Source organism: Canis lupus, chromosome 16 (genome assembly GCF_048164855.1).
Source record: "Canis lupus baileyi chromosome 16, mCanLup2.hap1, whole genome shotgun sequence".
NCBI classification, from domain to species: Eukaryota; Metazoa; Chordata; class Mammalia; order Carnivora; family Canidae; genus Canis; species Canis lupus.
This window is the reverse complement of record NC_132853.1, coordinates 34,549,788-34,575,541: the sequence shown is the minus strand read 5'-3', so window position 1 is coordinate 34,575,541 and position 25,754 is coordinate 34,549,788. Positions and strand designations below refer to the sequence as shown.

At 52.6% G+C, this 25,754-nt stretch overlaps 1 protein-coding gene and 1 long non-coding RNA gene across 6 annotated transcripts in view; one reads left to right on the top strand and one right to left on the bottom strand.

Annotated features, from left to right (window-relative positions):
• ABCC3 (ATP binding cassette subfamily C member 3) overlaps positions 1–25,754 on the top strand; it is a 44,027-nt gene that overhangs the window by 16,965 nt on the left and 1,308 nt on the right. For 2 of the 3 annotated variants that reach the window (XM_072780045.1, XM_072780044.1), the window contains 22 exons: positions 2,743–2,920; positions 3,054–3,215; positions 3,767–3,859; positions 5,309–5,512; positions 5,617–5,763; positions 6,135–6,222; positions 6,575–6,641; positions 6,895–7,021; positions 7,099–7,275; positions 10,242–10,409; positions 10,739–10,928; positions 11,965–12,079; positions 12,256–12,403; positions 12,491–12,698; positions 13,003–13,313; positions 15,019–15,218; positions 15,355–15,481; positions 16,725–16,826; positions 19,924–20,070; positions 20,233–20,391; positions 20,981–21,147; positions 23,822–24,016. In XM_072780045.1, the coding sequence (XP_072636146.1) occupies positions 2,743–2,920; positions 3,054–3,215; positions 3,767–3,859; positions 5,309–5,512; positions 5,617–5,763; positions 6,135–6,222; positions 6,575–6,641; positions 6,895–7,021; positions 7,099–7,275; positions 10,242–10,409; positions 10,739–10,928; positions 11,965–12,079; positions 12,256–12,403; positions 12,491–12,698; positions 13,003–13,313; positions 15,019–15,218; positions 15,355–15,481; positions 16,725–16,826; positions 19,924–20,070; positions 20,233–20,391; positions 20,981–21,147; positions 23,822–24,016 (3,480 nt within the window). Of the gene's footprint in view, positions 1–2,742; positions 2,921–3,053; positions 3,216–3,766; positions 3,860–5,308; positions 5,513–5,616; positions 5,764–6,134; positions 6,223–6,574; positions 6,642–6,894; positions 7,022–7,098; positions 7,276–10,241; positions 10,410–10,738; positions 10,929–11,964; positions 12,080–12,255; positions 12,404–12,490; positions 12,699–13,002; positions 13,314–14,101; positions 14,262–15,018; positions 15,219–15,354; positions 15,482–16,724; positions 16,827–19,923; positions 20,071–20,232; positions 20,392–20,980; positions 21,148–23,821; positions 24,017–25,754 lie in introns of those variants that run through there. The other variant, XM_072780047.1, reaches the window with a different exon arrangement.
• Positions 51–11,974, bottom strand: LOC140606529 (uncharacterized). 3 transcript variants are annotated; one of them, XR_012008887.1, is made up of 4 exons: positions 10,665–11,974; positions 9,692–9,853; positions 1,211–1,342; positions 51–495 (listed from the first exon to the last, which is right to left on the bottom strand). It is a non-coding gene; the product is annotated as an uncharacterized lncRNA (long non-coding RNA). The 3 variants fall into 3 exon arrangements; XR_012008886.1 differs by lacking the exons at positions 51–495; positions 1,211–1,342 and adding an exon at positions 8,009–9,295 and having other exon boundaries at positions 10,665–11,971; XR_012008888.1 differs by lacking the exons at positions 51–495; positions 1,211–1,342 and adding an exon at positions 8,009–8,530 and having other exon boundaries at positions 10,665–11,971.

Sequence of the window (25,754 nt, the reverse complement as noted above, 5' to 3'; positions counted from 1 at the left end):
ACAGGAAGCAGAAATTCAGAGAGGTACACTGGCCCCAGGGCGCACAGCTCGTCCAGATGGTTGGGAGTCCAGGGCTCTGCGCTCCGGCTCCGGTGCTCTTCCCAGTTGGTAGACCCTGTCATCTGCCACATGAGTGGCTTGGGCTGGAAGGAGCTCTCAGATGATAGGGTAAGAAGGAGAGCTGCCTAGCAGCTTAGCACCCCCCCCCCCACACACACACACATCTTGTCACTGCATTCATGCACACATCCATTCTCATTCAAAAAATACTGATTGGGCCTCCAGTATACTGGAATGGTGCTAGATGCTAGGGATACAGACACATAAGACGCATAAGACAAGGTGTCAAAGTCTTGCAAGAGAAACCATTAGAGGCAGAGGTGTGCTCGGGTGTCTGGAAATCCCAGGGAGGAGCAGGGAAGCCAGCCTGGGAAGGACCGGAAGCAGGTAGCCAGGGAGGTCATCAAGTTTGCTGGATAGGCAGTTGTTGGTTGGCTAGGTGAGGAAGGAGGGGAGAATGCAAAATCACGGCCTCAGTGGGCATGACTCAAGAACTCCAAGTATTTCTGAATTCTGGAGGAAAGAGCCATCAGAAGGAGGGGGAGAGAAGGGCAGCTAAGGGAGTCCTTGAAAGATTTGAAGCCAAAGAGGGGCCTCTGGTTTGCATTTCAGAAGGATCTCCCTGCCAGTTGTGTGGGGGATGTAGGACAGGATGGCTGGCTGGGAGGGGGCCCACCAGGTGAGAGGAGAGTCCAGGCCAGGAATGAGATAGGATTCAGGAGCTTCTGGGGAATGAGTGTGTGCCAGGGAGAAGGAGGGGGTCATGGCCTCCTGGGCTCTGATCTGGATAATTGGAGGGTGACAGATCTCTTTCACTGGGATGATGAATGTAGTGGGAGGGAGGGGCTGGGCACTGGGCAAGGTGGTGAGCTGAATTTTGGCTACATTGGGGCCAAGCTGTGGGGAGGCCCCCAAGGAGACATTCCCAGCTAGCTGGAGACCACATTTTCAGAGACATCGGATGGAAGGCCAGGGTCCAGTATCTGTGGCTGGGCTCACCCAGAGAGCTCATGTCCAGGATCCCAGACAGAGCTCTAGGGAATTATGACAGGTAAGGAGTGAGCAGAAGACTGGCTTGAAAGGACCAGAGCTAGGGAAAGAACCAATGATGGAGCAGAGCACAGCGAATGCTTCTAGGACAAGGACTCACCTCCAGTGCTACAAGCTGCCAGGAAAATGGAGCCTGAAGAAGGCGACTTGGAGTTTGTTAGTGAGCGCTAAGAATGGAGACTGAGAAGAGGGGAAGGGCCTGGAGCAGGAGCCGTGGAGGTCTAGAAACATCCTGTAAAGAAGATGTATTCATTTTCTGCAGCTGCCGTAACAAATCGCCACAAGCTGGGTGGCTTAAAACAACAGAAATGTATTCTCTCACAGTTTTGGGGGCCAGAGGTCTGAAATCAAGTTGGCAGGGTTGGCTCCTAGACATTCTGAATGAGAATCTGTACCATGCCCCCTAGTTTCTGATGGTTGCTGGCAGTCCTTGGCATCCCTAGGCTTGGAGACATGTCACTCCAATCTTTACCTCCACATGCTCCCCTGTGTGTGTGTGTGTGTGTGTGTGTACATGAGCATATACACACATCCGTGTCTCTGTGTGCAAACTCCCTTCTTCTTTTATAAAGACACCAGTCACTGGATTAGAACCCACCCTCTTCCAGTACAACCTCATTGTAACTTGATTATACTTGCAAAGACCCCATCTTCAAATAAGGTCACACTCACAGGTACCAGAGGTTAGCACTTGAACATCTTTTTGGGAGACGCAGTCAACACACAGCAGAAGGAGAGGCCTGGCTACTACTATGGGGGTAGCTGCATGGAGTCAAGGGGAGGTTTGTCCCAACACGGAAGAGACCTGGTCATGCCAATAGGGTGAAGGTACAAAGCCGCCAGCAGAAATAACTATATCGACGACCAGGAAGAAGCAAACATTGATGGAGCGCGTTCCTAAGCAGGTGGATGGGGGTCAGGGTGCAGTGGGACAGGACCAGGCTTGGAAAGCCAGATGGACACCTGCTCTCCTGAGGCAGAGGAAAAAGAGAGCAAGTGCTTGGAGGGAAGTTTGTGGTTGGCAGGGAGTTCTCACTGGGTGGTTATGTGGCAAGACATAAGTGGGTAGCTCCTGAGCGGGGTGGGGAGTGGGGGCAGTGAGAAGGTAAGAGGAAAGAGGTGAAGAGAGCTGGGGAGGAGAGGTCTGGAGAAGTTCCCTGGGCAGCACTGGGGGCTGCTGATGTTGGAGAGGGCGGATTTTGGATTTGACGGGGACAGTCTGTGGGGTCACATGATAGGCTCTAGGGCCCTCAGTAGCCAAGGAGAAGGTGCAGGAAAGACTAATCTATGGACATGTGGCATTGCTTCCTGCCATGTGGTCCAAAGGCAAGAAAAGCAGCCAGGTAGGCTGACAGTGAGCAATGGAAGGGGGGGACAGTGGGGCCATGGCAGGCAGGAAAAGAGGGGAGGACAGAAGGGAAGAATATAGGAGGGCCACGGTCTTGAGGCAGCACTGGGCTTAGTCTGGACATGGGGGTGGTGTGGCTGGGGGTGTGGAGGCCCAGCAGCACCTGCCTGGGAGGTTTCGGAGGCTGCCCAGAGTGGAGGCTGAGGGCAGAAGGGGAGGGCGGCAGGAGAGGAAGCAGACTGGGGATCCCTCCCTGCGCTCATGACTCGCTCCTCTCCTTGCAGCATCCTGATCAGGTTTATATCAAACCCCACGGCCCCCACCTGGTGGGGCTTCCTGGTGGCTGGGCTGATGTTTCTGTGCTCCATGGCGCAGACTCTGGTCTTACACCAGTATTTCCACTGCATCTTTGAGATGGCGTTGAGACTTCGTACGGCCATCACAGGTGTCATCTATAGGAAGGTCAGGTGGAACAGGGAGGGCTGTGGGGGTGGCGGTAGGGGTGGGGGTGGGGGAGAGGCCCTAGAGGCCAGCCTGGAGAGCACTGAAGAGGCTCGCAGGCCCAGTCCATCACCCCGCTGTCGTCCCCCTGCAGGCTCTGGTTATCACCAATTCAGCCAAACGTGAGTCCACCGTGGGAGAAATTGTCAACCTCATGTCTGTGGACGCCCAGCGCTTCATGGACCTTGCTCCCTTCCTCAACCTGGTGTGGTCCGCACCCCTGCAGATCATCCTGGCGATCTACTTCCTCTGGCAGGTGACTCTTGAGCTCTGGCCTCTGCCTCCTTCCTCTGACCTTGACTTTGTTGAGAAAGGACAAGAGAGGGCAAACCTGGGTCAGCGGAGGGCTGCATAATGGACCCAGAGCCTCCTCCCTAGGTATTTGGGTCAGGAACAGGACTATGAGGATGCTGGTGTCTGCAACTGAATCTTTCCAAGTGGGCAGTTAGCTTTCTCAGAGATCCCAGGGGAGGAAAGAGGGACTTGGAGGCAGGGTGCATGCGAGGCTGGCTGTCATTGTCTGTATGTCCATATTTGCCTTCCTGTGCGTTGCGTCTGGACACCCTTCTGTGTTTGCCTGTTTGTTCCTGCCTGTTGTCATTATCCGATGGCTGGCGGCTTCCGCACTTGTTTTCAGCATTTGGGCTTTTTCTGTATGTCTTCCTTTCGCTATCTGTTTGGCTGACTACCATCCTTTGCTTTCTGTCCAGCTCCATGTTTCCGATCAATAGGCTTCTGTCTGTCTGTGGGATTCTGTGCAGGTACTTTAGTTAATTGTCTTACCAATCCACCCACATGCCTCCTCAGAACCTGGGTCCCTCCATCTTGGCTGGGGTGGCTTTCATGGTCTTGCTGATCCCACTCAATGGAGCTGTGGCCGTGAAGATGCGTGCTTTCCAGGTGAGTGCTATCATGGGTCTGTTGCCCCTGCCTGGAGCACCTGGCCATGTACCAGGGTGAGGGTATCCACTAACCTGGGGCCCCTCTGTTGCCTCGCTTACTAAGGATGGCTGTAGGCTACTTCCACAAACTTTAGCTCACTCTATCCTCACAACAACCCTGAGAGGGTTTTAGCAACATTCTTATTTTGGAGCTGAGCAACCAAAGCCCAGAGAGATGAGGGCAGTCTAGAATCAGGCTGAGCTGGAACTCAAACCTGTGTCTTCTGGTCTAATGAGGGTCTCCTTCCACCACACTGAGCCTAGTGTGAATAGCCAGTCATCCAGTCCTTTGTTTGCAAATATTTATCGAAGTCTTCAGTATCTTCCCACTGCATGTAGAATGAATGACAAACTTCCTATGACCACCCAGCAGACCCCTGCTCACCCGCAAGCTCTCACCCCATAGGGTATGGCCAAGTGGTAGCCACTCTGGCCTTCTTTCTTTTTTCCAAAGCACCAAGCTATGCGTATCTCTGGGCCACCACACACAGTGTTCCCTGGAACTCACCTCATCCCTTCCTTGCTTGCTCACTCTTCCCCTCTCTCCCCCAGCATAAACTCTGATTTCCCAGTCCCCACCTCATTACTCTCTCACAGAATCCTGGTGTTTTGCTTCAGAATACCCATACAGAGGCACCTGAGCAGCTCACTCGATTAAGTGTCAACTCTTGATATCAGCTCAGGTCATGATCTCAGGGGCCTGGGTTGGAGACACATAGGTTGGGCTCCTCTTCACTCAGCAGGGAATCTGCTGGAGATTCTCTTTCCCTCTCCCTCTTGTCTCACCCATCCAGGGCCCTCTCTCTCTCTCTCTGTCTCAAATAAAGAAATCTTAAAAAAAAAAATATGCCTACTGATTTATTAAGCATTCACTCAGGTAACTGTTTCCTATCTGCCTCCCCCATCAGACTATCAGCTTCATGACGGCTGGGTCTTGTTTGAGTTGTTCATCATTATCTGCTTCATGCCTAATATGTGGCGTGGCACATAGTATGTGTGTGCTGTGCCCTGGGTTAGGGTCTAAGGAAACAGAAATAAGTGATCTGCACCCCTCAGGAGGCTCCCAGTCTAATTGTGGAGTCATGCATGCACAGGGAGGGGTCTGCACAGAAACGATAGGAAAGAACAACATGGTTAAGAAACCCAGGGAAGGTGGCAGAGGATGCCACTTGGAAGGGTCAGTGATGGAGGTGCTCAGGTTGGAGCTGGACTTTGTGCGCAGAGGAAAAAGGGAGGCTGGGCAGGGCATCTGGGGCTGAGGGGCAACACTGACCCAGCAGGAGGAGGGAGGAGGAACAGGTGCTGTCTGAAGGGCTGCGGTGCATTGTAAGTGCATGGAAAGTATGAGCCCCTGTGGGTAGAGATCTGGGAAGGGAAGCAGGGCACCCCACTGCCGCTCTCTCCACAGGTAGAACAAATGAAGTTCAAGGACTCGCGCATCAAGCTGATGAGTGAGATCCTGGGTGGCATCAAAGTGCTAAAGCTGTATGCCTGGGAGCCCAGTTTCTTGGAGAAGGTGGAGGGTATCCGGGAGGATGAGCTCCGACTGCTGCGCAAGTCTGCCTACCTCCAAGCCATATCCACCTTCACCTGGGTCTGCACCCCCTTCCTGGTGAGGGTCTCCCCCTGGGGCTGGTCTCCCACCTCCCACCTGGGCAGCCCAGGCCCCTGGCCCCCACAGACTCCATCTGACAACCACCCTCCACCCCTTCCCAGGTGACCCTGACCACCCTTGGTGTATACGTGTCCGTGGACCAAAACAACGTGCTAGATGCTGAGAAGGCCTTTGTGTCCGTGTCCCTGTTCAATCTTTTAAAGATTCCCCTCAACATGCTGCCCCAGTTAATCAGCAACCTGATCCAGGTAAGGCCAGGTAGGGCTGGGCATTCCGCTGGAGTTAGGGGAAGTCATTAGTGTCAGGGAATAATCAAGGAATTGAGGGTGTGGGTATTTGGCATGAAGCTATTAGAACCATATGTGATTTGGCATCAGAGGAGAACATGTGAGCTCCCTAGAAACCTGAGCTCTGAAGACCACCTCCTCTTACCAACCTAGATCCTAACTTTGGCAGTGGGAACCAGAGAAAACTCAGTCATGGGAGGAGCCCCAGCACCCCACCTGGGCCCTTAGGACTCCCTGCCTCTCCCAGGAAGTAGGGGGGTGGGGGAGCAGGCTGGAGGAGGAGGTGGGGGAAGGAGGAGCACAGCTTCCAGGGCTGACTCACTCTCCTGCAGACCAGCGTGTCTCTGAAACGGATCCAGCATTTCCTGAGCCAAGATGAGCTTGATCTCCAGTGTGTGGAAAGAAAGACCATCACCCCAGGTCCAGACACCCTCTAGCCAGGCTACCCTTGCCCCAGCCCCTGCTCCAAAAGATCTTCTGTTCCAAGCTTCCAACTTGTCTCTTGTGACTGTCTTTTCCTCTTCCTCTTTCCCACCAGCGCCACCTTCTCCTGCTTCTGGGCTCTTCTGGCAGTCTACTTCATCCCTCCCCCAGACCTCCCCCACTTTTCTTCCTTGTCTAGGGTTCCCTGCCCATGTCCCAGGACTTCCTGCCTTTCTCCCTCCTCCTCCCCCAAGCTTTCCTGTCTTCTCCCTTTCCCCCCACCCCAGGCACCCTCCCCACCTTGCCCTGGACCCCCTGACCCTGACCCTGTACACCTTGGTCCTCCCAGGCTATGCTGTCACCATAGACAATGGAACGTTCACCTGGGCCCCGGACCTGCCCCCTACCCTGCACAGGTACCAGCTTCTCCTGTCCCGTCAGCTACCTGAAGTGGGCCAAAGTTCAGATCCATAATAGAACCCAGTTCCCCGCCCCCCACCCCCACACACACAGCCCCGGCCCCCATCTTTGGCCTGGAAAGCTGAGAAAGGCTCAGCTTGTCAGGGTAGTGTCTGAAAGGGAGGAGGGCTTGGGTCTCAAGGTGGAAGGTTGGGGTACCAAGATCCTGATCCCTAACTCTGATTGGGCTCCTGGACTCCTTGCCCTCAGCCTAGATATCCAGGTGCCAAAAGGGGCACTGGTGGCCGTGGTGGGGCCTGTGGGCTGTGGGAAGTCCTCCCTGGTGTCTGCCCTGCTGGGAGAGATGGAGAAACTGGAAGGCACAGTGTGTGTGAAGGTGAGAGGGTAGAACTCCTGGGAAGGGAAGCTTGGCCCGGCCCTGGGCAGATCCCGAGGTAACTTCTCTCCGGCCAGGGCTCCGTGGCCTATGTGCCTCAAGGGGCATGGATCCAGAACTGTACTCTTCAGGAGAACATACTGTTTGGCCAAGCTCTGGACCCCAAGCGCTACCAACAGGCTCTGAAAACGTGTGCCTTGCTAGCTGACCTGGAGATGCTGCCCGGTGGGGACCAGACAGAGATTGGAGAGAAGGTACTGGGCCCCCTCCCATCCTCTAGGTGGTTGGCACCTATAGCCGCCCAGCTCAGCCCAGCTCAGGTCTATATATGCCTGTCTGTCTTCCTTCCTTCCTTCCTTCCTTCCTTCCTTCCTTCCTTCCTTCCTCCATGTGAATCACTCAGCTCTGTGCTCAGCACTAGGAAAATGGATCTATGACTAGGAGAGGCCAACTTATGAACAAGTGGGGGTTGTAGAATGCCATGGGGGCCGGGCTAGAAGCCTGTGCATGGGACAAGGAGGGCAGTGAGGGCAGAGATGCATAAGGAAAGGCATCACTTTTTATTTAAGGTTTTATTTACTTATTCATGAGAGACACAGAGAGAGGAGCAGAGGGAGAAGCAGGCTCCCCATGGGGAACCTGATGCGGGACTCAATCTTAGGACCCCGGGATCACGACCTGAGCCAAAGGCAGACACTCAACCACTGAGCCATCCAGGTGCTCCCCTTGGCTCATTCGTAATCCAATTGTTTGTTTTTTGTTGTTGTTCACTTGTAGGAGGAGTTCCTTATATATACTGGATATTTATCCCTTATCAGATATACGAGTTGCAAATATTTTCTCCTATTCTAAAGGTTGCCTTTTCACTCTGTTGATACTGTCCTTTAGTACAAAAGTTTTCAAATTTGGGGCGCCTGGTTGGCTTAGATGGAAGAACGTGTGACTCTTGATCTTGGGGTGTGAGTTTGAGTCCCATACTGGGTGTAGAGACTACTTAAAAATAAAATCTTAAAAAAAAAAAAAGCTTTCAGTTTTGATGTGATTCAATATCTTTTTGTTGTTGTTGCTGTTGCCTGTGCACTTAGTGTCATATCCAAAAAATCTTTGCCAAATACGATGAAACTTTCTCCTATGTTTTCTTCTAAGAGTTTTATTGTTTTAGCTCTTTGGGGTTCTTTTTTTTTTTTTTACACTAATGACTTTGATGCATATTCCCTCAAAACAGGCATTCTCTATATAACTATAGCCAAATTATCAAAATCAAGAATTTTAACATTGATACAATATTATTATTTAATTCACTGTTTGTATTCACATGTCATCGTTTGTTCCAGTAAATGTCTCTTTTAGCTATTTTCTTTTCTGGGCGAGGATCCAATCCAGGATCATGAGTTGCAGTTAGTTGTCACATTTCTTTATTCTCTGTCAATCTGGATAATTCCTCAGGCTTTGTCTTTGAGGACCTTGACACTTTTGAAGAGTACAGGCCAGCTATTTTGCAGAATGTCTCTCCATTTGAAAACAATTAGGTTAGATTATATGTTTTGGAGGGGCAGGAAGAACCAAAGAAGTAACATTGTGTCCTTCTTGGTACATTGTACCAGGAGACACATATCAGTTCATGCCTTATTGACAATGTTAACTTTGATCACTTGATTGAGTTTGGTGTCTATCATTGGTGATCTCATTTCATAACTTCGATTGATAATTCTTGCCTGAGTCAGTGTTTACTGTGATATATGCCAAATGGTGATGTCCTAAACCCATTGTTTCTGTGGTTATTAGTTATAATTCTACTCTTTTTTAAAAATATCTTATTTGTTTATTCATGAGAGACACACAGAGAGAGAGAGAGAGAGAGAGATGCATAGACACAGGCAGAGGGAGAAGCAGGCTCCATGCAGGGAGCCTGACATGGGACTCGATCCCGGGTCTCCAGGATCACACTCCGGGCTGCAGGCGGCGCTAAACCGCTGCGCCACCGGGGCTGCCCTCATTCTACTCTTTAAAAAAAACTTCCCTCTCCTTCCCCTTCTTTACTTATTAATCTCTTTATATCAATATGGACTCAAGGATTCTTACTTGATTCAATGGATTAGAATCTACTATCATCATTATTTATCTTGGTGTGTGACTTGTCCATGGAGGGTTTTAAGTAGGGACATGAATTGCATTTTGAAAAGCTTCCCTGACTGCAGTGTGAAGGGACCCAAAGGCACAGGAACCAGTGAGGAGGCTCTCATGGTGGTCTGGAGAAGTGTTGAGGATCTGAACCTGGCAGTGGGGATGGGAGTCTGAGGTTATAGGAACCCAGAGAAGACCTCCCCATTTATGACATAACCCATCTTTCTCTTCTCTCTTGGAGGTACACACGAACCTCAAACACAAATAAACCTAATTTAGTGCCCAGCACATAGTAGGCACTCAAGAAAGATTGGTTGGTTGAATGCAGACATTTTCACATGCCTTAGTCACTACAGCTACACGTCCATCCCCTGCTTCTCCCCAGAAGCTCCAGCTCCCATCCCACACTTGCTTACCCTCCACCCCCACACCAGGGTCAATTTCTCAGGGTACCTGAGAAATCTGGGCCCTGTTCTAGAGGGAATGCCATATCCCTGCTGCTATGTGCATTAGTTTCCCTATCATGGGCTTAAGGAAAGAGCTTACCTCTTCTGTGGCTCCTGAACAATCGCAGAGTTGACAAATTTGGGGGTTGGTGCTGGGTTTCCATTCTTGCTTCTGCCCTGAATAGTTCAGGACCTTGGACAAAGTCATTAATGTCTTGGGCTCTAATTTCTTCACCTAGAAAGTGGGGCTGACGATACCTCCCTGAAAGGACAGACAGGAGGATCAAATGGGATCACTGTTATGAAAGTCATCTGAAAATTGTATGGGTGATGGGAGATTAAAAGGTCTATTAAGGATCCCCTGGGGATTTCCAGCCTTTCAGAGTATAAAGGCAGCAGGCAGGGAAACCAGCTGGGCAGGGTAGTGGAGCAAAGGGGGCAGGCTGTCCTCACCTGCCCTGGGTGGACTCTTGAGAGCCACCACCTCTTCCTCTGTGGCTTCAGAGCTTCACAGGGACAAAACCAGGCATATCAAATGAGAATTTAGAGGTCTGCTTTGTTGAATGACAGTGACAGGGCCCTTGTCCCCTTGTGCCTGTCTGACTCCCTTCTACCTAATACACACCTCCCCACCTCTCTCCTCCATCTAGGGCATTAACCTGTCTGGGGGCCAGCGACAGCGGGTCAGTCTGGCCCGAGCTGTTTACAGTGAAGCTGATCTTTTTTTGCTGGATGACCCCCTGTCAGCTGTGGACTCTCATGTGGCCAAGCATATCTTTGACCAAGTCATTGGGCCAGAAGGTGTGCTGGCAGGCAAGGTGAGGCCTCCAGGAGGTTGGGGGGGGGGGGCTAAGGTGAGATCTAGGACCCTAGGAGAGAACTGGTGGGAGACCAAGGGTTTTGGAGGAGACCTGGAGGAGGTGGGAGGCTTGAGAAGCAGGAATCTTGGCTGGGTGGCAGGGGAAACCCATAGAGGTCCCAGCCCAGAGGTGCTGAACCAGCTGTAGTGAGCATGGGGTGAGCCACTGATGTGGTTGTTCATGCTCCCTGGCATACAGGCACCTCACACTCACCCTGTGGCCCTGTGCCTGTGCCAGGGGTATGTGCTAAGGATGGTGGAAATGGTAGCCTGCTGTCTTCTCCCTAGACACGGGTGCTGGTGACACACAGCATCAGCTTCCTGCCCCAGATGGACTTCATCATAGTGCTGGCTGACGGGCAGGTTTCTGAGGTGGGCTCCTACCCAGCCCTGCTGCAGCGCAATGGCTCCTTTGCCAACTTCCTCTCCAACTATGCTCCTGATGAGAACGAGGAGAACATGAAGGACAACAGAACTGGTATCCACCATCCTTGATCCTTCATATTCCTGTGCCCTCCCAGCATTGCCCCTGTCTTGGGGGTCTCTGAGTGTCTCTGGATGGGCCCAGTGTCCTACAAGGGAGTTCCAAGGAATCTGGACCATGTGTGGGACAATCAGACACTGTCAAGAGGGAAAGCACACTGAATGTAGTCCAGTGACTTCCCTTCCTCTTCCCTAACTGTGTGACCTTGTCAGCAGCTCAGGTGTCAAGGCCCCACTCTTCCCATGTGTCCAAAGGGCATAAGGGCCCAGGCCCTGCCTGTACTGTGAGACCGCTTGACAGATAAGTCATTTGGTAAATAATGCAAGTGCTTGGAAAAGTCATTTTGTTAGCAACCAAGATTGACTGAGTCATTACTATGTTCTAGCACTACTCTTGGCACTGAGAGTGGCAGTGAACGAATGGAAAATTCTCAGTCCTCATGGAGCATTTGGAAGTCTCTGGGCCCCTAAGATCCCCCCTTGTTGTTCAGTCCTGGCTCCCCAACCCCAAACTCTGGCTCACAGACCTTTTCCTGAGTCTTCTTGCCTACTGCTGTCGATACGGCCATCATGTCTTGAACATGTACTAGTGCTGTGCCCTTTGCTAAGCACCTGACACACATTCTTTCCTTTAATCCTCAATGACAATGACACCGTGAAGTGGGGACTATTATTATCCTCATTGTACATGCCAGCCTAAAGCCATGCAGTGAGGAAGTGGCATCTGAGCTCAGCCAGTCAGCCTCCAGAGCCCAAGCTCCTGACCTTTATATTTGAGACCTTCCCCATAGTCCCTGATGGGAAGTTTTTCCCCCTCGCCTAACCTAAGTCTTTCTTGCTGCCTTTTCCCCCACCCCCCAGCACAAAACTGGTAATTTATTTTTGTTCTTGTTCTTGCTGCTCTTTCATGCCTCTCATGTTCTCCCCTTCGTGTCCATTCTGGAGTCTTCCCTGGTGTGGGGCCTGGGGAACACCAGCAGCTTGCAGGGCGAGCTAGCCCACTGTTTCTGCTTTCTCCCACCCTGCTGCAGCCTTGGAGGACGTGGAGGATCAGGAGGTGATGCTGATTGAAGACACGCTGAGCAATCACACAGACCTGACGGATAACGAGCCAGTCATGTATGAGGTCCAGAAGCAGTTTATGAGGTGAGCTCCTGAGACTACTCAGCACCTTCCCTAAGCCCCACCAGGTGGGGCATGGGTGGGCAATCTCCCTGCCGCTCACACCCTGAGCCTTGGGCTACAACCTGAACCCCCTGAGGGTTCTGTCCTATGGGTTTGTTGGAGGCCACCTCTCTGGGCCTGACCAGCCACCTCCACAGACAGCTGAGTGTCATGTCCTCGGAAGGCGAGGGCCAGGGCTGGCCTGTTCCCCGGAGATGCCTGGGTTCAGCAGGGAAGGAAGTGCATACAGCAGAGGCGAAGGCGAGCGGGGCGCTGATCCAGGAGGAAAAGGCAGAGATGGGCACTGTGAGTAGGATGGACAAGGAAGGGTGGACTGGGTGGGCAGGCCTGGGGCTCATGAGTGTCCTCCGTCCTTGACCGCCATGCATGCAGGTGAAGCTGAGTGTATTCTGGGATTACGCCAAGGCCATGGGGCTCTATAGCACAGTGGCCATCTGTCTTCTATACCCGGGTCAAAGTGCGGCTTCCATTGGGGCCAACGTGTGGCTCAGTGCCTGGACCAATGAGGCTATGACGGAGAGCCAACAGAATAACACCTCCATGAGGCTGGGTGTCTACGCTGCCTTGGGAATTCTGCAAGGTGAGCGGCAGACATTGCTGGAAGGTGTTTTCCTCCCATCTGGGCTGCTGGATCCGCCAAACCACACCCTTGCCCCTGTGTCTTCCTCCACCATCACAGCCATTGCCCTGCCCCGGTGCCTCCCTAACCCCCCCCCCCCCCCCCCGCCGGCAGCCCACCTGCCTCCGGGCGCCTCGAGTTCATCCCCGCGGCCCTCTGCCTCTGAGGCTGCCAGCCACCACCGCCATCCCCTGTCTCCTAACCTACCCCCGCATGCCTGCCACGCAGCCCCCAGGACCGAGCATCCCCCTGCCTCCTCCAACAGGGCTTCTGGTGATGCTGTCAGCCATCACGCTGACGGTGGGCAGCGTCCAGGCTGCGCGCTTCCTTCACCAGGCGCTGCTGCACAACAAGATGCGCTCGCCACAGTCCTTCTTCGATACGACGCCCTCAGGCCGGATCCTCAACCGTTTCTCCAAGGACATCTACGTCATTGATGAGGTTCTGGCCCCCACTATCCTCATGCTGCTGAATTCCTTCTACAACTCCGTCGCCACCCTCGTGGTCATCGTGGCCAGCACGCCGCTCTTCACAGTGGTCGCCCTGCCCCTGGCCGTCTTCTATGTCTTGGTGCAGGTCCGCAGCCAGTGGGTGTGCGGGGCTCTCTGCGGGCCTGGGGCTTCCCTGTGGGCGGGGCTTCCCTGTGGGCGGGGCTCCCCTGTGGGCGGGGCTCCCCTGTGGGCGGGGCTCCCCTGTGGGCGGGGCTCTTGGGGCCCGAGTCGGTCAGACCGTGGTTCACAGCTGGGTTGGGTTAGGGACAGTAGTTACTACATTTGTTTGGTTGTTTTTTTTTTTTTTTTTAAGATTTTATTTATTTATTCATGAGACAGAGAGATCGAGAGAGAGGTAGAGGGAGAAGCAGGCTCCATGCAGGGAGCCTGATGCGGGGACTCGATCCCAGGTCTCCAGGATCACACCCTGGGCCAAAGCAAGCACGACTGAGCCATCCAGGGTCCCCTATTTTTTTTTTTAAAGACTTTACTTATTTGTTAGAGAGAGAGAGCTGGAGACAGCATGAGCAGGGGGAGGGGCAGGGGGAGAGGGAGAAGCAGACTCCCCACTGAGCAGGGAGCTGAACGTGGGGCTGGGTTCCCAGGACCCAGAGATCATGACCCGAGAGCAAAAAGCAGACACTTAACCGATTGAGCCACCCAGGTGCCCCTACTTCACTTCTTTGAAATTCATTTTCCTCACCTGTAAAATAGAATCATAGACCCTATCCCATAGGGTTGTTGCTAGGATAAAATGAAATCTTTGTAAAATGTGGCTGACCCTGGAACTCCTTCCTGCCGTGCATATATATATATATATATATGGATTACATATATATATATGGATTTTACTTTTTTATTCATGAGAGACAGAGAGGCAGAGACATAGGCAGAGGGAGAAGCAGGTTCCCCATGCAGAGCCGGATGCGAGACTTGATCCCATCTGAACCAGAGGCAGATGCTCAACCACTGAACCACCCAGGTGCCCTCCCCCCCTGCCCCGCCACCTATTTTTAAATAAAATGTCATTAACAGTGTGTGAAACATATTATCCTTCCCTTCTTTTATACATATCTAAACATATATGTACATATATGTTTTTAACATTGATGACTTGGTAACATTCAGACACAGCTGATGGTAAAGGGCATTTGTCTTGCTGAGCTCCTGTCCTGCCATGAGTTTAATCAGTTGCTAAACGTAATCCACAAGGTGGCTGGAAGCTCAGGTGATCTGGGCTGTGCTCTGTGCAGGGACACTGGACTCTCAGATACCCATCCTGTAAGGCCCTGGACATCTTGGGGCCTACAGGCTAGAGGATGGAAGCTGGAGGCAGAACTGTGTTTTAGTGGGGCTGAAGTTTAAAAAACTGGCAGTGAGGTAGGGAGAGGCTTTTTAAGAAGAAGAAGACAAAATTATCTTATCTTTTGCAAATTTTGTGACATTCTATGTGAGCACATTGCTGGGGCCCCTCAGAGGAGACAGGCATATTTACTGATTTAGGAGGCCAAGCAAAGTCAGTACTGTAATCCAGGGGGTAAGGGGTTCAGGTGCTAAGAGGGAATCAGGAAAGGCTTCGTGGAGGAAGCTGCCTGGAAGATGGAGCAGAGCTGGCCAGGGGTGAAGGGCAATATGAGTTCATGGAGTCACATCAGGTAGGGAAAGGAAGCAAAGTCTTCTGGGGGAGTGGGGTTGGCTGGGAGGAGGCCCAGACAGGTTCAGAAGGCATGCAAGACGGAGTTAGGGGTCCCATGGTGCTGCCCTCAAGCTCTTTCTCCATCCTCCGCCAGCGCTTCTATGTGGCTACATCCCGGCAACTGAAGAGGCTGGAATCCATAAGTCGTTCCCCCATTTACTCCCACTTTTCGGAGACAGTGACTGGCTCCAGTGTCATTCGGGCCTATGGCCGCAGCCAAGACTTCAAGGCCATCAGTGATGCTAAGGTGGATGCCAACCAGAGGAGCTGTTACCCCTACATTGCCTCCAACAGGTCAGCAGCCTCCTCCCTCACCCTCTGCTCCTCCAGGAGTTAGCACCAGGCTCTCTGCAGGAGAGAGCGTGGAGTTCTGGGTCCTAGTTCCTCCTTCCTACACCTGCCCTACTTCCTCCTTGTCTTGTCCCCACAGGTGGCTGGGGATCCGAGTGGAGTTCGTGGGGAACTGTGTTGTGCTCTTTGCTGCACTCTTTGCTGTGATTGGCAGAAACAGCCTGAGTCCAGGGCTGGTGGGCCTTTCTGTGTCCTATGCACTACAGGTACACAGGGGTCTGGGCCCCAGGACAGGGCCACAGCTAGGGCAGAGGATATGCAGGTGTCACAAGCATCTCCTGAGCATTTGCCCAGTTTGGGAACCAGCCACAGGTTCTGCTCATACCAGGACTGTGAGCTCACAGGCAAGCACAGAGAGACAGTCCCACCGACAGAGGATTGTAATGCAGGGTGAACAGGTGTTAGTGGCGGAAGGAACAAAATGTGGTAAGAAGCCGGAGGAGATCCTCTACCTTGGGTGCTAGTTTTGGAGAAATTATCTTGGCGCTTGGCCCCAAAAGACAAATGGAACTTGCCTTGACTGAGCACAAGATTTAGAAGGTCAACTCTCACAGCAGTCCTGGGATGGGAAGTATAGGGCTGGAATACACCTCATTTCACAGGCCTGCAGAGAAAGTAGAGAGAGAAGGTGACTGGAGCCTGGGCTGGAGGGCAGGCCGGTCACTCTGATATCAGCCTATATTGTCAAGGTTTAGATAACTACACATGGCATTTTTATGACTCAGATCACATTTTCAAAGCCACAGAGGGCTCAAGCCTTAAATGCAAAGGATAATCAAGACAATGAATCTTCTCAAACTTTCCTGTGCTATGAATCAACTGGAGATCTTAAAATGTGGATTCTGATACGGCAGGGCTAGGATGGGGCTCAGGGTTCTGCATGTCTTATCAAGGCCCCTTGGTGCACAGTGTAGTCCAGGGACCGTTTGCATCAGTATCACCTGGAAACTTATTAAAAATGCAGACTCTTGAGTCCCATCACAGACCTACTGAATCAGAAGCCACATTTTAACAAGATTCTCTAGGAATTTTTTTAAGAGTTTATTTATTTATTCACGAGAGATACAAAGAGAAAGGCAGAGACATAGCCAGAGGTAGAAGCAGGCTCCCTGCAGGGAGTACAATGCGGGACTGTATCCCAGGACCCCGGGATCACGAGGGTCAAAGGCAGATGCTCAACCACTGGGCCACTCAGGTGCCTTCTGGAAAGTCTTTCATAAGTGTATTAAAATTTGAGAGACACGGGGCTAGGTGGCCCTTGGTCCATTCTGCAAGGTCACTGCCGGAAATACAGTTATAATTAGAGCCCCAGGTGGCACACCTATGGGCTTGCCCAGGCCCACCTGGGTTGTAGAGACAAGGAGCATAATCAGGGAGTCAGAACTCCTCCCACAGCTGTTGTGGGAGGAGGGGAGACCACCATATCCATGACCCAGTCCCTTTGGCCAGATAACATTGACTCTGAACTGGATGATCCGAATGATGTCAGACTTGGAGTCTAACATTGTGGCTGTGGAGAGAGTCAAGGAGTACTCCAAGACGGAGACCGAGGTGAGTACTGGCATGAGCCTGGGGCAGGGTGATTCTGGAATAGCTGGATGGGGAAGGGTGCTTAGTGATCCATCCTCCCTGTGTTCCAAGGCCAGCTCTTCATTTGGGGGGGCTCTTCATTCATCTATCCATCCACTTAACCCTTAGTGAGCATTAGCCAGAGAGGTCTGTGCCAGGAGGCATAGAGGGTCCAGAGTTGAGCAAGGCAGGGTCTATCCTCAAGCAGATTCTGATGTTGTGGGTGAGGTAGGACAGGGCTGTGCCCTGGAACACCAGAGCTCTGGGGTGATGCATCCAAAGAAAGCAAATGAGGGCGAATCATTCAGCTAGGGTGATCAGGAGGGTGAGAATTCCAGCCAAAGATCAGCCTGGTCAAAGGAGCAGGGGTGGGGTAGCATGCTCTTAGTAGGGGAAAGGGAGTATCCCCCAGTGAGGGAGGGGGTGTAGACTTTTGTGCACTTGTTCCCATGGTCACACCCAGACCTCTTCAAGCCTAGAAGCTGCACCATCTCTGAGGTCGCAAGTCAAGCTTTCAGACCACCCTTCCCAGGCCTCCTGGCTCATGTGCCCCAAACCATCTGCTATCCCAGAACTTTGTCCTCCTGGGACCCCCAGTCCCATGACCTACCTTTGTCCCTCTGTCCACTAGCTCATCCAGCCTGGATTATGTGCTTCACTTTTGTCAATGCTCCTGATTCCTTACCCTCCCCTCTCTCACTGGTCAAAACCCCTCCCTGGCGAGCCCCTCTGTCTACCTTCTGCATGCCAGCACCCAGCAGCTAAGACAGACACGGCTGGAGAAAAATCACTGATTTTGCTTCAAGTTTATGACCATACTCCACCACGGGTATTCTCCTTTTGCTTTGCCACTTCCAGAAAGATCTGTTTTGAACCTTCTTTCCTCAAACCTCACATCCCCTCCCCTTTGCTCAGCCGTGGACCTTGCTTGACTTGCTAGTGAGAAAACCGGGTATCAGTGATAAACTCTCTCAATCTCCCTGCCTCCAGACTTTCAACCGCCCATGTGGCCCATTCACCTCCTTCCTTCCTCTTTTAGCAGGAAGCGTCCCTCCTCCGATCAAAACCCACCCCTTCAGACTTCACCTCCCTGCCTTCACCTCCCTAAGGACACCTTCCGCTCCTACAGCCTGCTCCATGTGGTGGATGATTCCCATCCATGGACAAACATTAAGCTCTCGTAGCTTCCATTCTAGACACACAAACCAACCTCCCTTCCCCCTACATCCTACCGCCCCAGTTCTCTGCTCTCCTTTGTCACAAAGCTTGTTTTAAAACCCACACACTCTCCCCACTTCCCTATCACCCTTTATCATATCTGCCTCCTGCAGTCTGGTTTCTGGCCCTGTCACTCTACTGATGATCTGCCGGGTTCCAAACCCAGGGGACAGTTTTCTGTTCTCATCTAATTCAATCTCTCAGCAACATTCAGATAAAATGATTCCTGCCTTCTTCTTGGAAGGGCCTCCCTCCTGACTTCTGTGACCCAGGATCAGTCTCCATTGAGCCCCTAGCCTGCCTGTTCCTCCCAGTCTGGCCTCTCCTGCCCCCATGCCACTCCTCAGCTTCCCCCTGCTTTTCCAGGACATCTCCTATCACCTCCCTCACCCCCCACTGTCTGGGATCTTCAAACTCACCCTCTTTGTGTCTAGAGTTTCCATTTCCCTTTGTCCATACACATGATCCTGTCTCCAGAGCCTGAGAAGTTCTGCCCCCAACCCCACTGTCCATTCTTTTGACACCTGCTCGAGAGAATGGTCTATATGAATTGCTTTGCTTTTTGACCTGTGACAGTCTGGCTTCTCCTGTCTCAAAGCAGGGCTGGGCTCATGCCACCTGCACAGTCACATAGGTCCCCACACTTAGAAAGGTTTAATATTCTGCTGTCACCACTTGGACATTCTTAATTATTGAACAAGAGACCCCACATTTTCATTTTACACCGGGCCTCCCAAAGCCTCCCAAGGTGTAGCTGTTCCTGTCTCAAAGCCACCATCATCTTAGGCCCAATTTATTTTAAGAACCTCCTCACTAGCTTCCTTGGTTTTCATCATCCCCTCCCCCTTCTCCTCATAGCTGCCGGGGGGATCCTTTAAGAACACATCAAGTCATGTCATTGCTCTGTGCACAGCCCTCTGATGGCTCTGCACCTTAGAATAAAAATACCTTTTAAAAAAAATCTTATGGGCAGCCCTGGTGGCTCCGCGGTTTAGCACCACCTTCGACTCAGGGCGTGGTCCTGGAGACCCAGGATCGAGTCCCATGTCAGGCTCCCTGCATGGAGTCTACTTCTCCCTCTGCCTGTGTCTCTGCCTCTGTCTCTGTGTGTCCCTCATTAATAAAAAAAAATAATAATAATAATAATAATAAAAAACCTAGTCCTTAAAATGGCCTGCAGAATCCTTCATGATGGGGCCACCCACTGTCTGTCTCCTACCAGTCAGCTTTGTCCTGGGGCTCCAGAACACACCTGGGCTGGCACTTGTACTTTCTGTTCCCCCTGCGTGGCATGCCTTTCCCCCAAATATTTACTTGGCTTGTTGCCTCACCACCTTTGGGTCTTTATTTAAATATCACCTCCTCCAGGAAGCCTTCTTTGGTCACCCTGTACTTCTACAACACTAAGCATTTCTCAGCACTCATCACTTGCTTATATGATGTAGATTTACTTATTGGTTGATGGTATGTACCACCATCACCTCTGCCCACATTCAGTGTAAGCCTCACGGGGGCAAATACTTTGTTGTTCACAGATATGATCTCAGTACCTGTCACAGTAGCCACTCGGTGGATGGCGAAAGAGGGAGCTAGGGCGGGCAGGGAGGGGCAGGGAGGAGCTCCGAGGAGAGAGTGGGAGAGGCCAGGATAGGTAAGGTTTCGGAGCTCCGTAGGGAATAAAGCCAGAGAGAGAAAGGATTCTTTGAGCCATAAGGGTGGGCCACAGGGACTCTCCTCCAGGGCCCCTGATGGGTGAGGATGGAGGGGGCCTCAGGAGAGAGGCAGACGGGAAATGGGGAGGGGGCCAGGCTGGGGAAGAGGTGCCACCCTGATGCAGACCCATCCATCCCCTCCGGGCCAGGCCCCCTGGGTGGTGGAGGGCAGCCGCCCTCCGGCCGGCTGGCCCCTGCAGGGCGAGGTGGAGTTCCGCAACTACTCCGTGCGCTACCGGCCTGGCCTGGAGCTCGTGCTGAAGAAGCTGAGTCTGCACGTGCACGGGGGTGAGAAGGTGCGTGAGACGTGGGTTTGTGGGTGGGAGTGGACGTAGGCTATGGACGAGCAGGTGCGGCAGCCCAGACGTCTGGGAGCCTTAGAGATCCATCCTCCCCCCACCCCCCTCAGTGACTCCTCCCAACCCCCGCCCCCCCATGGCCCCCCTCACTCCCTCCAGGTGGGGATCGTGGGCCGCACGGGGGCCGGCAAATCGTCCATGACCCTCTGCCTGTTCCGTATCCTGGAGGCGGCCGAGGGTGAAATCCGCATCGACGGCCTCAATGTGGCAGACATCGGCCTCCACGACCTGCGTTCTCAGCTGACCATCATTCCCCAGGTAGGAGCCTGACATGGACCTGCCCCCAGCCCTGGGGGGCAGGCCCGGCTCTGCTCTGTTGCTGGGGGTCCAGGCCTGGGACTTGTGACCGGAAGAGTCCCACAACAGGTGCAGAGCCACAGAGCAGCCACCTGTCACGGATCCAAAAGGGTCAGACGTGTCCTGGCCCAATCGACCTCTGCCCTCCAACCACCTGGGCCACCGGTTGAGACCCAGATCACAGGATCCTTCTAGCACCCCACCCTCTGGGACGCTCTGTCCTGGTCTCCTTGCTCCACAGTTCGGAATTTCATATCACTTTTTCTGGTTCCTCTGGGTTTTTTTTTTTTTTTTTTTTTTTTGCTGACTGGACACTCTGGAGTCAGATTAGCGGCTCCGCTTTCTGCTTTGACGGAGGACTTTGTGATTGGCAAAGCTGAGGTTTATCACCTTCCCACAGGCATTTATCTGGCTGCTGCCTCCCTCCTGGAGGGCTGGGGACAGAATGGGAGTGCTGCCACCTAATCCCTTGCTTTTTCCCTGGCCCTGGGGCCCATGGCTCCTCATGGGGCCTGAGCTGCCCTCTGCTGAGGCCTTGTCATGTCCCCAGGACCCCATCCTGTTCTCTGCGTCCCTGCGTATGAACCTGGACCCCTTTGGGTATTACTCAGAGGAAGATCTATGGCGAGCCCTGGAGCTATCCCACCTGCACACCTTTGTGAGCTCACAGCCGGCGGGCCTGGACTTCCAGTGCTCAGAGGGAGGGGAGAACCTCAGGTAAGGGAGCTGGGATTGGGGGGTGTCAGGAACAGCACCCTGAGGAGCTAGAGGATCTAGCATCAAATGACACAGAGTCATTTGAGGCCAGCCCCCTCCGGCCCTCCCTACTCCCATCTCAGCTTGGGTGTGCTTAGGCGGGGTCTTTTCGTATTGAACATATTCTGTGCCAGGCATGGTGCACTATCTCAGTGACTCCTCACACAAGCCCTAGATTTGGTGATCGTCCCATTTTGCAAATGAGGAAACTGAGGCAGAATCAAAGTCACCTAGCTGGGAGAAGGTATGCCTGGGATTAGAATCAGGTCTGGGAGATTCCAAAGCCCTATTCGGTCCTGTCCTGTGAGGTTGTCAGTGCTATGCTTGGCCTGGGGTGGGGGGAGTCTGTACTCAAGCTGTGGATCAGGTAAGAGGCAATCTCTCATGCGTTGGGGAGATCACAGATATTTCCCAAGATGGCTCTGCAATCTCATCTGTAGCTTAGGAGTGAGCAAAGTGAGCTCTCCAAGCCCTTCTTCACTTTCTTATAGCCCCAGTGTTATATCCCCAGCTCCTGGGCTGTGCAACAGGGAGGGCCAGAAGTTACATCTTACTAAGTCTAAAGGCTTGAGATTCCCCTGGCTGTGTTAGCTGTGTGACTTGGGGCAAGTTGCTTAACCTCTCTGTTCTGCCTCTCCCTTCACTTTAAAAGGGGGACAGCAACAGCCCCATACCTCTTTGCACCGTGCTGCCCATATATATGTAATTAAATATTTTATTTAATTACACGTATGTCATTAAATTTTTTTTCCAGTAGCCATATTAAAAAAAGAAAAAGAGGGCAGCCCGGGTGGCTCAGTGGTTTAGCACCGCCTTCAGTCCGGGGTGTGATCCTGGAGATCCGGGATCGAGTCCCGTGTCGGGCTCCCTGCATGAAGCCTGCTTCTCCCTCTGCCTGTGTCTCTGCCTTTCTCTCTCACTCTCTGTGTCTCTCATGAATAAATAAATAAAATCTTAAAAAAAAAGCAGGTGAAATAAATTTGAATAGTGTACCTATTTTATTTATCCCAATATATCTAAAATATTATCATCTCTACAAGTAATTGATATAAAATTATTAGGGATATTTTGCTTTTTTTTTCACACTAAGTTTGAACTCTCGTGTGTATTTTCACATTTACCGTACATCCTTATTTAGACTAGCCGCATTTCAAGTGTTCAGTAGCCACATGTGGCCAGTGGCTATCGTTTGGACAGAGCAGTCTTTAGGTCATAATGATGAAATAGAAAGCACTTAGCCTGGATACACTCCTGTTATATTTAGCTATTCTTATTTGTATTATTCTGCTCAGTCCACACCCATGGACTCTCTCCAGACCTCAGAAGCAAAAACAAAAACCTTTACATTTGCTCAGCACTTAATTGTGTTCAAAGCACTTTGGCATCCACTATCCTGTTTAATCTTTGCTGCAGTCCTGTGGGCCAGAAATGAGGCTCTGAAGTATAAAATTATTGCCCAAAGCTGCTCAACTAGCAAGGGGAGGGGCAGGGGTTCAGAGAGTGGGGGCTTTTGCCTCCAACCCTTCCTCACTGCATCACAGCCTGGTGGGTGGACGCCCCTGCGCCTACTCTGGCCCCAAGGCAGTCCTGGGAGACTGAGTATGCCCATCAACTGGATTTCACTTACAGAGCCATGTTGGGGTGGTTCCTGACCCTGTACCCCGTAGCTGATTTTGCTCCATCTTCCTATCCCTGTTTGTTATCAGCACCTCTCCTAGAGCATTCCCTCCATTCCCACATCTGCCAGGGTCTGAAATGGGGCAGCTCTCCTCCTCCCTCACAAAGCTCGTAGCCACTTTAATAAGCATAACCTGCATCCTGTGCCAGTCCTACCATAAATCAGCCTCGAGTTCTAGCTGGAGGCTCACTTCGCTGCCAAAACCTTCATTAGCTGCGGGAATGGGCCAGGGAGAGAGCCTGGCCTTCACTTGGGCTATGGTGACTCACCCCTTTGGGAAAGGCTGAGGTATTTGTCCTTGGGTGTGGGGGTACAGCTCTGTGGTTGGGAACACAGCCTTGCTTGGTTCACTAGCTCTGGCTTCCAAGGCAAGGGGTTGACGGTATGCACCCCACCTCCCCTCCACTTCCCCACTGACCAGACTTGGAATCCCCATGTCCTCCCTGCCCTGGCCCTTCCTGTTCCCACCGCAGAGCCCTGTCCTGCATTCCCCCATGGGGCTGGGAAATGACTGTCCGAAGTAGTGATATTAAGCATATTAAACTCAGCAAGACAGCCTAATGAGTGCAAATATCCAGCAAGTGCCATTTAGGTGTGTTCTTTCTAGAGTGTACATGACTGATAGGGTAAAGCAGAGAAGCATCACAGAACTAGTTGAGGAGTGAGGACAGGGAAAATGGAGAAAGAGGAGGCCTGGGGTGCCAGAGACAGACTGGATTTCACAGTGCTGTTGAGCACTGGCTCCACCCCAGACCCTCATCATCCGGTGGGGTCCAGACATCGATGACTCCATGTTCTGGGAGGACTGCGTTGAGGCAGAAATGGCAGGAGTTAGAGAGCCAGTCTGGGGCCATTGGGAAGGCATGGAGACAAAAGCAGTCCAGGGAGCGAGGCCTGGGGTGGGGGTGGGGGCAGGTGGGGGTACCCAGCTCAAGATGCCTGCCTTCCCCCTTCCAGCGTGGGCCAGCGCCAGCTCGTATGCCTGGCCCGAGCCCTGCTCCGCAAGAGCCGAATCCTGGTTTTAGACGAGGCCACGGCAGCCATCGACCTGGAGACTGACGACTTCATCCAGGCCACCATCCGCACCCAGTTCGAGAGCTGCACGGTGCTGACCATCGCACACCGGCTCAACACCATCATGGACTACACCAGGTGGGGCACCAGACCCTGCCAGAGGGGGGCCTGGTGGGGCTATCTAGGCCACCAGGAAGGGGCAGGCAGGTTAAGGTGATCCGGACACAGGAGAGCTCGTGGGATTGTCTAGGGCATGGGGGGCAGAGCAGGACTTCCCAAGTTATGGCTAACGGGTAGGAGAGAGTGGAGTCATTTGCACACGGGGGGCACAGTGACATTTTCTGAGACACAAGGTGACACTTGCAGGTCACCAGCATGTAGGGAAGGGGCACGCCGGGGCTCCCTAGGCATTGTGAATTGTGCCCCAGCCACCTCCCTCCAGCTTTCTGTGAATGCTGTGACATGGAACTGGGTCCTTTGTGACAAAACACTCGCTTCCTGAGCACTGATGCTTAGAGCACCCACACAGCCATCCCTTCGTTTGTACCTCGCTCTCAGTCTGGCCTGGGTGTATAGATGAGGAAGCCACTGAAAGAAGTGTGTGATGCTCAGGTCCCTGCCTTGGTGGGCTGGACCCTGATCGTACCGTGTGGAGCAGTGCTCTGAGGTGAGAGAGCAGAGGGCTGAGTCCCAGGCCCCGCAGCCACTGGCTGCCATGTGACCTCGGCCAATGTGCCGAACCTCTCTTGGGGTGGTTGTAAAGAGTCAATGAATTGAAGTGTTTCAAGTGCAGGTGATCCTGGGAAGTGTTTGTTTGCTCCCCAGCCCCTTTCTGTAATGCTCTCTGGCACCAGTTCTTCATCTAAGGATTAGGGAAGGGGCCTTGCCCTTGAGATCTTATGCCTTCCCTAGGGAGGCAGCCACTCAGCCCAAAGGAAAATCTGGGACCGATTCCCTCATTGTGTCCAATGTTAAGGTGTGGTGCCAGAGGACAGGTGAGGGCCTGGGTGGCTCCGAAGCCTCAAGGAAGTGACCTGGTGCTGGCCTGGCAGACTGGCCCCTTCAGGGACGTGGGAGCTCAAAGGAGTGATGAGGAGGAAGTTGCAGCCAATCTGTTGAAGGAGTGTGGCAGGAGCACATCTCATCAGGCCATCATTCACAAAATAAACACCTACAGGCCTGGGGACATGGGGAGGATGCCGTGGACAGGGCAATGGGGGAGACCTTGCCCCTGTCTTAGAAGTGTCCCCATGCAGCCCCCACGGACTTGGGAACCACGCTGAGAATGCCCGATGCTGCCATCTGTCTGTTCCAGCCCTACCCCAGCACCCCACTAGACAAGAGAGGGTGGACAGGAGGTGCTAGGCCCTGCGTCCAGAAAAGGGACAAGGATGGGCTGAGAGGATCATTTCCCATGCTAACTGAATGTGATTTTTGCCAGCAGCCCCGAGGGTAGAAGGCTCAAACCAACCTTGGGGGTTAGGAGTTCGTTCATTCTAGTGGGACCAGTGGAAATTAATCAGATCATCATGCTATTGGACATATTAGTAGAGCCTGCAGGAAGGAAGCAGGGGTCCATGTGTGTAGACCAGAGGAAGCCAGTCCACACTGGGCAGCGGGACACTATCTCTCCTAAGAAAAGGAAGTACCAGCCAGGCCCTAAAGGACGAATAAGAGCTGGGGAGTGGGTGAGGAAATGGGATACAGATGCAAATTTCAGGCAAAGGATGCAACACATGCAAAGGCCCTGAGGTAGGAGGGCACATGAGACTGGAGTGCAAAGGATGAAGGGGGCAGTAGAACCAAAATGAGGAGAGACAGAGGGACAGGCCCTACTATGCTGCACTTTGAGGACTGTGGTAAAGCAGCCAGTCCT